This window comes from Megalops cyprinoides, chromosome 15, assembly GCF_013368585.1.
Source record: "Megalops cyprinoides isolate fMegCyp1 chromosome 15, fMegCyp1.pri, whole genome shotgun sequence".
NCBI lineage: Eukaryota > Metazoa > Chordata > Actinopteri > Elopiformes > Megalopidae > Megalops > Megalops cyprinoides.
This window is the reverse complement of record NC_050597.1, coordinates 12,491,815-12,506,997: the sequence shown is the minus strand read 5'-3', so window position 1 is coordinate 12,506,997 and position 15,183 is coordinate 12,491,815. Positions and strand designations below refer to the sequence as shown.

The following is a 15,183-nucleotide window of genomic DNA, read 5'->3' as shown; positions in this document are numbered from 1 at the left end:
AGCCAGACGTGACGACGCTGAAGCGCTCGCTCTTTTTTCCCCACCCGTGCTCAGAGTGCTAACGTGAGGTGCCCTTCTACACACCCAATCTCGGTGAAAGCAGGACACACCTCCAGATGTTTGGAGCAGGAAACTGTTGCTCTGAAGAGATGAATGAGAGAGTACAGGAAAGCAGGAGAAGCAGCGTCTGCAGTTAAGAGACGTAGTAGTAGTAGTGGTAGTAATACTAGAGGCGCTGTTCCACCCTCTGCTGCTAGAGAGCGGGACTTGTCCAATAATGTACACGGGGCTAGTCCCATGTGACATCACATGCTTTCATGTGATGCACTGATCAACTCCAAATCTGGAACCCTTCCATTTTAAATTCCCGTTTAATGGAATTTGCGCCGCGGGACAGAAAACCGGGTGGCTAGCGCTGTGGGAGAACACAGACACGCGCTCTGAAACCCCCCGAAGCTGCACGGAGATCGTACGCCCACAATGAATGGGACGATCTGCGTCGACATCTCTCTCTCGAGATAATGATTGGTTTCGCCTCTGGCCGGATATAGGAGGTAGGGGAACTGTCGGATTTCGTTCGTGTGTGTGTGTGTGTGTGTGTGTGCGTGTGCGTGCGAGCGTGTGTGTTTTGGTCTCTGGAACGGGGTTGCGCTGTGCCAGTAGACTTTGCCCTAACGTTGATCTCTGGTCAGAAGATAATACGTTTGCGTGATGGGTACCGCGGTCCAGGCAGGCTGAAGGCTCGTTTTGGCTGGATGTGTCGGAGTAGGAGCGCGGTTTGCCAGCGGAAATTCGGTGTCTTTGCTCTCCCTAGCATGACCTGCAACTTCGGGATTAACAGATTTCGCAGTGAGCCCAGAAGGAAGGCGCTGTAAACTGCAGCTTGTGTTAGACTTTGAACACTTTATTTAACTTTGTGTCGTTAAACTAGAGGGAAAGTAGAATTTCTTTGGAATAGGTCATCTGTGGAATCTGTGGCCTCCTTTTCGTTTTAAATAATCAGAATTTTGGGTCCTGGTCAGGAATCAGCAGGTTGATTATCAAGATTCCATGAGACACCTCCCGCATTTATTGGTACAAAAATAAATATCAACTGCTTTCAGGCAGTTCTCTGCCTATGGTTGCCTGCCTATGGTTGTTCTTTAGATATAGATAAGAAGACTTAACATCCTTCTAAAAAATTTGAAATCAAGATTTAAAAAGCCGGTTTGATTTATGAGCTCAACAGATCAGTCATTTTGGCATAGCCTGCAGTGGGTGAGGATGCGAAGTTTTATTCTGTACTGAATACTCTACATTGTAAGCAGTGCAGTCAATTCACTTTAGATTTAGACTGTAACATACTGTCTAGGTATTTGCATTTTGATTTGTTTGATATTCAAATATTCTTTGGCTCCCCAGGCAGAATGATATAATCAAACTCAGTTTTTTCCCCAGGGCATGGTATGATCTGGAGGTACTCCACTTAAGTCTATGTAAATAATGACTTACTGCATCCACTCAAACTTTTCTATGTAAATTATCTGTTATTTTATGCAGGCCTCTTAAGTCTCTCCGTCATGAATATTGATAAGAGATAATGGAGCACTCCATTTTTATGAGTTTTTCTTCAGTCATATTTGAACACTGAGTACTCCTGTAATGATGTCCAAGTAATTGATGGGGGATCTCATGGTCAATTATTAGAACAGCTGAATATTTTTGTCTCATACCTACTGCTGTCCCACGGTCCTGAACACCACCCAACAATGAAAGTAATGGCCTACTTGCTTATATGCTCCCTGGACAGCTTATGACAGGGCTCCTGTTTTTACTTTTGACCCGTAATTAGTTTACCATGTAATGAAGACCTGACTCATATCATTCAGGCCATGCGGAGACACCGAAGGAGCACGGTGCTTTGCTTTCTCGTTTTGCAGAGCCAGAATCTCCTGTGACTGAGTCAGAGGGAAGGGGGAGGGCGGGAAACATACGGGTAACTCACAAACAGGTCTGAGGCCTCAGTTTGGCGGGTTTTTCTGTTTAGCGTTTTGACTGCCATGGATGCTCACACGTTTGCCACAGTTTACATAGAAGTGGCTGAGAATATGGGCTTCTTTTCACATTCTGTGGCATTGCTGAGGAGTTTGGTGTGGTTTGGTGGAGCTTTGTGTGTGTGTGTGTGTGTGTGTGTGTGTGTGTTTTAATTGCATTGCGTCAGTATCTCCACCCAGGACAGGACACCACAACAAACTTCAAATAGGCGCTTATCTCATAGCAGTATGTGTCAAATTTGTGTAAAGAATGCAAGCAAGTATGTATGTCAGAATTTAAATACCAGTATTTTAGTATATATGTATTTAAATTATCATCAACGTCTCATACAAATGTCAAAATTTAATAGAATGTATTGTGAAATTGCATACATTGCAAAATGTATTTTGACAATATTTGTGTGAAGAAGTATATTTAAAAGTGGCAGTCACTGACAAATTTTGTGTTTTGTGCCAAATAGTTGAGCTCCCATTCACCTGTGTCCCCCACTACACACAGACATTCTAGGCAGCAGTATGATGTTGTGTTTATGTTAATTGGCTGGTAATCATTAGGTTGCAGGTTTGAATTCTGGGTCACAAGTGGTGCCAGTAACACTCTGACTCCTCCCTCTCTCTCTCACAGCTCAGACTTGAATGGTGCCTGTAACACCCTGACTCCTCCCTCGCTCTCTCACAGCTCAGACTTGAATGGTGCCTGTAACACCCTGACTCTTCCCTCTCTCTCTCTCTCACAGCTCAGACTTGAATGGTGCCTGTAACACCCTGACTCCTCCCTCTCTCTCTCACAGCTCAGACATGAGTGGTGCCTGTAACACCCTGACTCCTCCCTCTCTCTCTCACAGCTCAGACATGAGTGGTGCCTGTAACACCCTGACTCCTCCCTCTCTGTCACAGCTCAGACATGAGTGGTGCCAGTAACACCCTAACTCCTCCCTCTCCCTCTCTCTCTCACAGCTCAGACATGAGTGGTGCCAGTAACACCCTGGCCCGGGAGTTCTTGACAGATGTGCACCAGCTGTGCAGCACTGTGGCCCAGCGGGCGGAGGCCCGAGAGGAGGAGGAGGAAGAGAGCCACATGGTGGCACTGGGGGAGTACCTGGTCAGGGGTCGAGGATTCCTGTTACTCAGCACCCTGGATTCTGTCATCGACCAGGTGGGAATGTTCAGACACGTAAGCCACACACATACACCTTCACTCTGCAATATATCTGTCATTCACTCAAACAGGTATCTCTCACACATACACAAAAAACATGTCTAATTCAGTCAGCTGTGATATGGATAAACCATAGTTACCTCTAACATAGCTGTCTAACAGCACATCCTAGTAACACACATTCACTTTTATGTCCTACATCTTTCTCTCACTGTGTTCTGATCACTTTCACCCATTTATTCTGCTCAGTCAGACATGCTCAATGGAGCTGTCACTCTTTCACCTGTGCTTGTGTACACACGATCATGTGTTTGCTGTACCACCTTGCGTCAGTGCCTGTTCTGCTCAGAGTCGTTGCTGTCTCTTGCTTACCCTCATCTTTCTGCGTATTATCTCTGCTCACTTGCCCCAGTATGGCTCTCCTGAGGTCAGTATCAGGACACGGCTGAATGGCCCAGGGCCAGGAGAAAGGTGCTCTGGCTCTGCAGGCCAGACAGAGTAAAGGCCTAATTTAAAGTTTAACTTTCAGTGATATTTATTCAGGCATTCACGATTGCAACAGATAGTCTTGCTTTTATATCTGCGCGTTGTGGCTTTCATGGTGGATTAAGGACCAGAAGCCATGATGAAATGCAGAAAGGCTTTTCTCTGATACCCCAGCAGGTTTTCTGCTGAGTTGACAATAAAGCTCTTGGCTATGTAAATAAACTGTGAGAGCATGCTCCAGAGGTGCAAATTGCCAGAATTAATACCTTATTTAAAAGCCAGACCAATATACAGTACCAGTCAAAAGTTTGGATGCACATACTTTTTCTTTATTTTTACTGCTTTCCACATTTAAGAATACTAGTGAAGACATCTAAACTGTGAAATAACACAAATGGAATTATGCACTGTGGAATGGAATTACGGAATGGAATCAAAACTAATTTATATTTTAGATTCTTCAAAGTAGCCAAAAATATTTTTAAAAATGAATGTTCTTTTGGAAAGAAATTGATACATAGGCATCACCGTCATTATTTATATTTGTCTAAGAAACTAATTTCAAGCATTTAGGCATAAGTCTTTAGATCAAAATGTCTTTGAATCCATGTTTCCCATTATTTTAATGAGGTCTGTTCAAACCTTTAACTGGTAATGTAGATGTGTATATCTATATTGCAATGTACAGATGTTCTGTAGATCTTGGCTCACTGTAATGAGATATTACAGTGGAAACAAAGATGATATTAAATGCAACCAGTCCCCTGCGAGTGCTGTGGCCTGCGTGCTGAACGCGTCGTTACTGGTTTTGATTTGTTGCTGCTGTGCAGTCAGTCGCGCGGCTCTCGACAGAGTTTGGTTTTAAACCGGGGCCTGTAGCTGAACACCAGCTCTCCCGAATGACGAATCGCTCATTCACCTCTGCGTCGGCGCTCAGGAACAGAAGCGTTCCAGAGGGCGAGCAGCGTCATTAGCGCGAAGCTGCCGCATTGTTTCGCTCGACCGCGGAGGCCGGGGCGGGCCGGGTATCGGGTGGCGGTCTGAACTGCCGGAGTGAATTGTGCCCTGGGGGCAGCACGCCTGACGATACACACACACACTCACAGCTCCTCCTCCGTCACCAAACCATCAACACGTCTGTCCAGCTTCCTACCACAAAGCCGCCCCTGTGTGGGTGTCTCCCCCTCCTCTGCGCGCCATCAGCATGTTTCTCTAACCCTGCACCACACAGCTGCCTCTGTGCATGGCCGGTTATGTGTGTGTTTGGCTGCAGACCCCTGGCTTTCACTGTTGGACCTAGTGTTGATGTCAAAACTGAGTGCTCCGCTGGACTATAAAGAGAGGTGTGCCTTGTAAGACATGGACACTAAAATGCCACATGAGAGAGAGTGTGGTTTGTGATCTATTCGGTGACATGGTGTGTGCTGCTTTTCTCCAAGGGAGATGGGGCGGCTGTTTCTAGCAAAGGCATTCCAGGTTATTGTGCGCTGAATCAGATCGGACCAGCATATATAGCATTTTGCTGTTACCAGAGCTAGTGGCCACAGTCAGAAAAAAAGGGATATTAAACTAGATTGCTGTCAGTCAAATGCGTTTCAGAGGCATTCCTCTGAACATACAGCTGCTGTTAGTCACATTCAGCTTGGGGCTTCATTCAATTTTGAAAAATGTTGCCTTATCGCGGGCAATGTGTCAAAAAGTAATTCCATCTTTCACGCAGGAAGAGGGCTGTTATTTTTTGTCTGATTGAGACTGACATGCAACAAAATTCAAATTTCATGGATTTTTCACTTGTCAACATCTGAGTAAAGAAGTGGACAGAGTGGCCCATATTGTAAATGAAGGGGTCTGCGGTGTTATGATGAAACCCTGTGAGAGGTGTACAGAGCTTCAGCATACCGCACGTGGAGTGTCGCTAACGCCCACCACCCGCTCGGCCACAGCTGTCAGTCTGACAGGGCTAATTACTGCTACAGAGAATGTCACCATTAACCTTGCGGCTTGTACTCAAATGACAGTGTTTATCGTGTTTAACCCCCCGCCACCTCTCAAAACCATTTTCTGATAACAACCTGCAAGGCAAGTGAGACAGGGCACAGGGCCGTTCATGAAGACACACAGAGATACACAGCTACTTTCTACGATGGCATGCATTGCAGCGGTTGCCTAAAGCCCTGATTATTGAAAACGCAGGCTTGGATCAAAGACAGTGAGTCATGACATGTGAAGTCCTCCCCCCACCCCTCCCAAAGCTGTGGTTTTTCCTCTTGATTTTGTGGTGCTCATGTGGAATGTGAGCAGAACCTTTGGGAGGTATCAGTCACCTGAAACGGGGGTCCAGGTTCAACAAGGTCTGGTTTCGCCTTGTTCTGGGGCAGCTGTTGTCGTTGTCACTGAGATGTGAGCTGCACCTTTTGATTTTGTTTTTGGAGGGTCGCCCCCAACCCCCGGTTGTTGCCCCGTGCCGCCCTCCAGGTCCTCCTTATTTACTTTTAATTTGCACTGGAGGGCCTGCCTTCTCCCCCCGGTGAGGAATGCCCCAACGCTTGCGAGGCGTGGGGAGGGAGCAGTATTTATGGGAGTGCTGTCACACAGGTGTCACATATAGTAGCCGGCCCCGCGGCTCACATTGGCTGTGGAGGAGAAAACCCAGTCTTCTTTTTTGGTCTCCGTTTCCCATCTTTGTGCCTAGGCTTGCCTGCCTCAGATAAAGCAGACACAGTGGGACGGTTTGGGGTGCAGATGGGGTGAGCGGAGAGAGGGAAGAAGGAGGGGGTGGGAGACTGAGAGAGACAGAAGGACAGAGCGAAAAAGGGGAGAAGGACGGGTGTAGAGGGAGAGGGATAGAGCGGGACTGAGAGAGGGAGAAGTGGCGTGTGTCCTGAGGAGTAAGCCCGTCTGTGGTCCCGCTCAGGAGCTGACCTGCCGGGAGGAGCTGCTGACCCTGCTGCTGTCCCTGCTGCCGCTGGTCTGGAAGATCCCTGTGCCGGAGGAGAAAGCCCCGGGTGAGTCCCTGACTGCCGCACACCTGAGCACCATGGGGCCCGTGGGGACAGTATGCTTTGCTGATGGTGACTGGGCTAAAACACCAGTGGCTTTTTTTCAATGGATGAAAAACATCACATTCCTTAATTGTCTTAATGATCAGAGGTGTTTCATCTCTCCCTCTGTTGCCATACAGCTTCATACAGGAATGCCCATCTTGGTTTGATTTCTGTTGTATTGCTTGGTGATACTCAAGGACCATGTTCACGCAGTTTTGCTACGGATACCCAATTTGATAACTGTGGCTCTCATAAACAAACTAGCACACAACAATTTACCCTGACATTGTTTTTCTGTTTGGTATAGTCTTTGTACGGTGTACAAATTTTGTGCTGTTTGAAGTGTCCCTCCACTGAGATAGAACAAGGATGTTTCACTACTCAGAAACGGCTTAAAGACTATTTTTGCAGAGATCACAGTCAAGACTGTTGAGGGAAAAACTGCAACACTGTGACAGTATTATTCATCCTTTGATAAGGATCAAGGACACTATCTTATTACCAGAGAAATGGTATGCACTGCGCAGCACACTGTTACACTTGTTGCGCTAAATAAGTTACGATAGCATTATTAATGGCGCGGTGCCAGAAATTTAAACAAATTTTTTGTGACTTTTTTTTTTTTTTTCATGCTTGCATCATCATCCAAATTCATCTGGGTTTCTTCTGTTCTCTGTAGCTCCGTTTCGTTTAAACAGCTCGTTTGTGTGTTGTAATGCCTGCTTGTAATTATTTAACTATGTTCCATCGCTGTCCTCAGATGTGTCTGGGCCTTGTGATGAATTACTTGTTTCATAAAAGTGAGTGAATTACCGTACAGATCATCATCAGCGTGTCGTCCTTTGCTGGCCTTTATTCTTTTCGGAAATCAGATTGACGCTGTGAAATCCCGGCGTTATTACTGGTTCTTTGAAGGCTGTATTTCATTTCTTAATCTGACAATGGGTGACGTGCGACCTCCTAAATGACGGCAATTATTAAAAGAGTTACAGAGGAGAGGAGGCGGTTGACGATCGACTTTCAGTTGTTGCTGGAGATAATTGACCCTGAGCTGACGCAGGCTTTTAGTGAGGGTGTGCTAATTCTTTCTAACAAAGACCTCATAGATTTTTGCCTTATTAGTTCCTATATTTGAGTTGTGACTCAGCACCAGAGGCCTAGGAGAAGGCCCATGCGTAGGCCACACTGTCCTTATGAGAGCCAGCAGGGCAACACGTGTGTTAGCTAGATTTTTATGTAATAATATCAGACAGTAGCTCGTTGTTTGGAATGGTCGAGTAAATTAGATTGGATTTTTGTTTAAAGGGCCTTTCTCTAGCCTGGTGTGCCCAGAGCGTTCTGGTAGCCCCAGAATACTACGGTCTTATTTAAAGATTGACAAGATCCCTGCCCTTTTTGAAAGCTCTTCCAAATGGGTCACTCAGGTTGCTGTTCCGTGTGTCCTGAATGCGACTGCTCTGCCTTCCCAGGCTTCACGCTGCCCTCGCTGCTGGATGTGTTCTTCAGCCGGGAGGGCAAGGCGGTCCCTCTGAGGTCAGGGCAGGAGAAGGCCGGCTCGGAGGCGCAGGAGGCCGGGAAGAGCTCCTTGGGCAGCTGGAGGTGGCGGCGGCAGCGCAGGACCGCCCAGCGCTACTCAGTGAGAGATGCGCGCCAGTCCCGGCTGTCCACGTCTGATTCTGACGCCAACTCCGATGACAAGGCGGCCGGCCCCGCGGGGAAGCACCGGCGCTCCCACGGCCTGACCCTGCCGGTCAGCTGTCAGCACCACCGCTCGGAACCCCGGTCCGCCATGCAGCCACCCCCAGCGGACACCACAGGCGCCCCCGAGAAGGCCGAGCCCTGCCAGTGGCTCCTGGGCTCCCAGCCGCCGGACTCGGAGACGCTGACCGACCCGGCCGCCCTCTCCATCTTCAACCGCATGGAGAACTCGCCCTTCGACCTGTGCTACGTCCTGCTGTCCCTGCTGGAGAAGGTCTGCAAGTTCGACATGACCCTCAACCACAGCCCCGGCCTGGCCGCCAGCGTCGTCCCCACGCTCACGGAGATGCTGACGGAGTTCGGGGACTGCTGCGGGCCGGGCGGCGGCGGAGGGGCGGGGGTGGAGGACCTGGCCGGGGGGTGGACCGAGGAGCCCATCGCCTTGGTCCAGAGGATGCTCCTGCGCACCGTCCTGCACCTGATGTCCGTGGACGTGGGACAGGGCGACGCCCTGCCTGACCACCTGCGCCGGAACCTGACCGACCTGCTGCGGGCCACCCTGAAGATCCGCAGTTGCCTGGAGAAGCAGGCCGACCCCTTCGCCCCGCGGCCCAAGAAGACCCTGCAGGAGGTGCAGGACGACTTCTCCTTCTCCCGCTACCGGCACCGAGCCCTGCTGCTGCCGGAGCTCCTGGAGGGGGCGCTGCAGGTGCTGCTGGGCTGCCTGCAGGCCTGCGCCCCCAACCCCTTCTTCTTCAGCCAGGCGGTGGAGCTGGTGCACGAGTTTGTGCAGCACCGCGGCCTGCAGCTGCTGGAGGCCACCGTGCTGCGGCTGGAGAGCCCGGCCGTGCGGGAGTCGGAGGCGAGCGCCGAGGCGTCCGAGCGCTCGCGGGGCATCCTCGGCGCCGTGCTCAAGATCGTCAGCGCCATCAAGAAGACCAAGTCCGAGCAGCTGCACCAGTCGGTGTGCGCCCGCCGCCGGCACCGTCGCTGCGAGTACTCCCACTTCCTGCACCACCACCGCGACCTGTCGGGGCTGCCCGTGTCCGCCTTCAAGCAGGCCGGCCGCCGCGACCCCTTCGAGGAGGATTCGGGGGAGGTGCGCTATCCGGAGCGCTGCTGCTGCCTGGCCGCCTTCGCCCACCAGTGCCTGCGCCTCCTGCCGCGCCTGCCCTCCACGGGCGCCGGCTGCCTGCAGATCCTGGCAGGACTGCAGGCCGTGGGCATCTGCTGCTGCATGGACCCCCGCTCGGTGGTGGGGCCGCTGCTGCACGCCTTCCGCGCCCCGGGCCTGCACAGCTACCAGGCCCACGTGCTGGCCATCCTCAGCCGGCTGCTGCTGGAGCAGCTGGGCGGGGGCCAGCCCTCGGAGAGGGCGAAGCAGGCCTCCTGCAACATCTGCACGCTGGACAGCAGCCAGCTGCCCGGGCTGGAGGAGACCCTGCAGGGGGCGGAGCCGGCCGCCCCCTGCCCCAGCCCCTCTTACCGCTCCCAGGGCATCCTGCCCAGCGGCAGCGCCGAGGACGTGCTGTGGAAGTGGGACGCCCTGGAGGCCTACCAGGACCTGGTGTTCAGCGAGGACCGGCAGCTGAGCCTGCAGGTGGCCGGGCACGTGTGCCACCTGACGCTGCGCGGAAACGCCGCAGTACAGTGGCAGCTCTACACCCACATCTTCAGCCCCGTGCTGCAGCGGGGCGTGGAGCTGGCCCACCACGCCCAGCAGCTGGGCGTCTCCACCGCCTGTGCCCAGGCCTGCAGCTACCACAGCCAGTGCCTGCCCATCGAGGTGCTGCAGGTCTACCTGCAGACGCTGCCCGCGCTCCTCAAGTCCAGGTGAGCACCTGCCCCCGTGGGGCCTGTACAGAAGCAGCCAGCCAATGCCAGGCCAGCACCGCAGCTGCCCTGAGCCTGTGCAGCCGCTTAATGTCATCAGCTCTCTAATTCCTTCATGCATTGCTAATTGATGCAGTTATGTTATTAAGCGGCCCTTTTCTCCACAGGCCCTCCTTGTACAGGCCAGAGGCCAGATGTCTAAATGTCTCTCACTGTAGTATTATTAGCAAAGCTATTTCTAACCGTTGGAAGGGGGTCCTATTTATCTCTTCAGCAAGGCAGGTCCAGACTGCAGTCTGTTGTGATTATGCAATGGATCATCAATCTTGTCAGTCTATGGGTGTACCATTCCATTGCATATTGGAAACTATCATAATATTCAGACAAACACATGTTTACTGTATGCTGCATCTTTAAAATAGCACTTAAACTAAGGTCAGCACCCTTGATTACAGTTCAGTAGAACTCTGTGCTGCAGTTTTTGCTGGTCAGACTACAGACAAAGAAAGACAAACATCTCGCCTTGTATTAGGGCCATATCAGTGACAGCAACTAATGCAGGTCAAGCGTTTGTCTCCCCTCAACTGCAGTCTTACAGAGTAAACAGAGAAGATTTCCACTGACCCATAATAAAAAGAGTGGTTGTTATTCTCTTTATTGATCACCCTGAATGAGGCCAACGCACCCAAGATGAGTGGGATTTATTGACCTTTTTGTTCATGTTGTTTTGTTAGTAGAGATCTGCAGTTTCTAGCAGGTCTTAAAAGCCTAATATCCCAGTGCAGTCAATATATATATATTTTTTTTGCTTTCTATTAATAGCTCTGTAAAGTGCATGAATTAAAAAGGAAAAATCTTTCTTGGTTTTGCAAAAAAGCAGAGAATTTGAGACTCTGTCTTGCTAGTGGCCAAGTAAAATGGCATTACTTTTAATGTGGCCTAATTGGCAAAGAGTATTCCAGCAAAAACCATGACTGTTAGGCATGGGCAGAGGTTATAATTTTATGTTGTGCACAAGGCCAATACATTACTGTGGCAATGCGGATGTTTATGTACATTTTTATGGCTTCTTTGTCACCTTAGGTATTCTCACTGGCATTATCTGTTGACTCTATAACCAGTATATCAACATCTACAAAATGAATAGTAATGGCTAACCAGGAGCCCTGCTGCCCCAAGCTTTACTCCGCTTACACAAGCTGAGTGAAGGGCCATATTTCAGTAGTTGTTATTGTTTTATTTACGGTTAGGGTTGAAAAATGCTGAAGAGTGGTTTTATTTCACCCTGTACTAGCAAATGCAAAGGTAAAAAAATGACTCTGTACAGTCATTTGTGTTGCACTGTACTGCTGTTTACCAGAGAGCCATGCTGCTTTATGTGTGGTTTTGTGACAGTATTTCATCCACGCGGAAAGTTGAGAGCCTCTCAAACTAATCAACAATCAGTTCCTGTCCTGGAACAGTTTGTTCAGCAGCGCCTCTCATAAAATGGAGAAAAGGAGACCTGAATGGCTTTTTTCTCTGCGCTGGCATTAGCAGGGCGGTCGAACATTCCTCAGTGCTTTTTTTTTTTTTGATGCGGAGAAAGGGGAGAGAGGGAAATTGCATTTACATTCCTCACGGCATGAGCTCATCGCTGTTTCACTCGGCTCCTTGCGTTCCACGTCCTGCTTTGTTTCGTCCGGTCGACCTGATGATGTTTATGCAGCCTGCAGGAGCCGCTTTGCTGTGGGAGCACTCACGCGCTAATAATCTGTCTCGTTTTACACCGTAAACACAAATCAGAAAGTCCTCTCTGAATTGCATGGTATTAAGGTGCAGTGTTTGAAGCTGTTTGTAAAGTTATGAATAAGTTGCATATGGTTGGGGCCGGTGGCTATCAGAATGAATTGTCGGAGTTTGAGTAGGGACACTCAGCACAGCGTTGGAGGGAGGTGATCTTAGCGTGCGCCTGTAGCCGCACTGGTTTCATGCTTCCTTAATGGCCTTGGGTTGTGAGCGCTGTGGTGGGATGTGAATGCTCCTACATACCTCCACAGAAGGATTTACATAATTCTTCACTGCATAAATAACTATTTGCCCTAAAAAATACATGAAAGCTGTTAATGTCCAAGTCAAGCAAGGTCAAATTTTTACGCAGCTTTTGAGACGTTACACTAGAATAGTTATTGGCTTAGTATGGTACAGTGATGCTGGCTTTGAAATGAATTGGAGTTAATGAAGGCTTCTGAATGTGCTGCAGTAGAGTGCAGTGGAGGGCCTCTGGCCTGTCTCAGCAACAGCAGAACAGCTGTGTCAGTGTTGTGGGTGTGCAAAGCTGAACTGCTGAATCTAGGTCTGTCCCAAACGTGCTGTTGTGTCCCCGTGCAGGGTGACCCGAGACATGTTCCTGAGCTGCAACGGGCTGAACCAGGTGACGGAGCTGATCTACCTGGACCCGACGCGCTCGTGGGCGCTGAAGGTGTTCGAGACGCTGATCCTGAGCGTGGGGGAGGGGCAGGCCGACACCCTGCTGCAGGAGCTGGAGAGCGCTGAGGCGGAGGAGCTGGCCGAGGGGACGGGTACGGGGCCGAGGGGGGTCGGGGAGGCCCAGCAGAGCCTCAGCAAGTTCTACGAGGGGCTGCGAGAGGCCTGTCCCCGGCGCCGGAGCAGGTCCGGGACGGGGCCCGGAGCCGGGGGTGGGGCGGTGCGCAGCTGGAGTGAGGCCCACGTCAACGCCATCAACCTCTTCCTGTGCGTGGCCTTCCTCTGCGTCAGCAAGGAGGCCGACTCAGACCGCGACTCGGTCAACGACTCGGAGGACACCTCGGGCTACGACAGCACGGCCAGCGAGCCCCTGGGCGGCCGCCTGCCCTGCCTCTCCCCCGACAGCGTGGTGCTGCCCTCCAAGGAGCAGGTGCGGCGGGCGGCCGACGTCTGGTCCATGTGCCGCTGGATCTACCTGTCCAGCGCCGTCTTCCAGAGGCAGTTCTACAGGCTGGGGGGGCTGGAGGTCTGCTCCCGCCTCATGACCATGGTCATCCAGAAGCTGGCCTCCAAGACCAAGGATGGGAAGGCCAAGAAGAAGAGAGAGGCTAAGGGCAAGGCCAGCCCGTCACACGCAGACCTACCTGGGCCTGTCCCAGCAGAGCCTGGTCCTGTGTCACCCAAACAGATGGATGGAGCCCAGCAGGGCCCCGCAGATTCCCTCAGCTCAGGGCAGAGTGAGCCCAGGAGCAGGGACCCGGCCAGGAAGCTGGAGGAGGAGTGGCCTCTTCAGAGCATCCGGCTGTTGGAGGCCCTGTTGGCCATTTGTCTGCATAGCGCCAGCTCAGCTATGCAGAGGACTGACCCCGAGCTGCCCTCACAGGTACTACCACTGACATTACATTACATGACATTATTGTCATTTAGCAGGCGCTGTTATCTACAGTGACTTATGTTATAGTTTTACATATTACCCATTTATACAGCTGGATATTTACTGAGGCAGTTGTGGGTTAAGTACCTGGCCCAAGGGTACAGCAGCCGTGCCCCAGCGGGGAATCAAACCAACAACATTTTGGTAACAAGCCCTGCTCCTTACCACTATGCCACACACTGCTGCCTTACCCTGATCTACCCGTACTCCACTCCCAAATGTGTGAAAGATGGCAGGGCAGAATGCAGCACTTAGCAGTCCCTCCTAACTGTCTCTTCTGTTGCAGCAAGCACTCTGCTCATTCAGTCTGGAAAGCATGCTTCCCATTATAGCAGAACATGAGCAGTAGCTTTTGGAGGCAGGGGGGTAATCCCATTGGTGTAAGCATTTTATGTTTACAAAGCCCCTTGGCTAATTGTGTTTGTCTGCTTTGTGTTTGTTTAATCTGAGCTGTAAGCTCATTGATGATAGAGCCGTTGAATTTGGTGAGGCAAAAGCACTGCAGCTTTATGGAGGAGTGTTTCTTTTGAAAGTCTTTAGCAGTTTTGGTTTTGAAAGGCAGTGTCTCTCACTGCAAGGCTTAGCAGTGTATGCGCGAGTGGGTACCTTTGTTTTGTATGGATTGTCTGCTGTGTCTCAGCACTGTAATAGTGTCACAGCAGTGTCCTGAGTAGCATTGTAATGGTGGTACAGCTGTGTGCTGTGTAGCATTGTAATGGTGTTACAGCTGTGTGCTGAGTAGCATTGTAATGGTGGTACAGCTGTGTGCTGAGTAGCATTGTAATGGTGGTACAGCTGTGTGCTGAGTAGCATTGTAATGGTGTCACAGCTGTGTGCATTGTAACACAGCTGTGTGTTGTGTAGCTGCACTATAATGGCATTATAGCTGTGTGTTGCAGCTGTATGCTGTTGAAACGCAGTGCACTGCATTGCTACAGCTATGTGCTGCAGGGGTGCAGCGTATGGTGGTGTTAGCTCCGGGCTGTGTAGAGGATCAGTGATTAAAGAGCTGGGCTTGTTCCATTCTCAGGTGGGGCTTGGGCAGTGAAAATGGGCTCTGTGTGAAAGCTGTGAAAGTCGCTCCGGTGCCGTTTCACTTCACGTCTCCCCTCTCTCCTCCCGCAGCTGCAGTCGGTGGAGGAGACCCTGGCTGAAGTGCGGGACCAGCTCTCCCGCTCGGGAGCCGTGTGCTCCGAGCTGGCAGTGCCGCTCTTCGACTCCCTGCTGCGCGTGGCCCTCGCTGAGGTCGGCGTCGGTCCCGACACGCCGGAGGAGAAGAACGAGCGGGTAAGAGTGGGGAAAAAAACATTTCTTTCACACGTTGAAGTGAGGCTGGAGGAGGCTGCTCCTGACGTGGGACCCGGACTCAGCCTGGCCCTCACAGCATCACTACTCTGGCATCTGTGAGCGGCAATGTAGCATAGTCGTGAGGAGCAAGACTGAAAGGTTGCTGGTTTGATTCCCTGCAGGGGCACTGCTGCTGTACTCTTGGACAAGTCACTCTGGATAAGAGCATCTGCTAATTGCCAG

General features: G+C 51.0%; 1 protein-coding gene across 1 annotated transcript in view; it reads left to right on the top strand.

The window, feature by feature from the left end:
- The window catches only part of lyst (lysosomal trafficking regulator), a 76,307-nt gene that overhangs the window by 22,794 nt on the left and 38,330 nt on the right, over positions 1–15,183 (top strand). Inside the window, exons 4-8 of the mRNA XM_036546317.1 lie at positions 2,991–3,189; positions 6,593–6,683; positions 8,192–10,253; positions 12,624–13,602; positions 14,779–14,940. Coding sequence (XP_036402210.1) covers positions 2,991–3,189; positions 6,593–6,683; positions 8,192–10,253; positions 12,624–13,602; positions 14,779–14,940 — 3,493 coding nt within the window. The remainder of the gene's footprint in view (positions 1–2,990; positions 3,190–6,592; positions 6,684–8,191; positions 10,254–12,623; positions 13,603–14,778; positions 14,941–15,183) is intronic.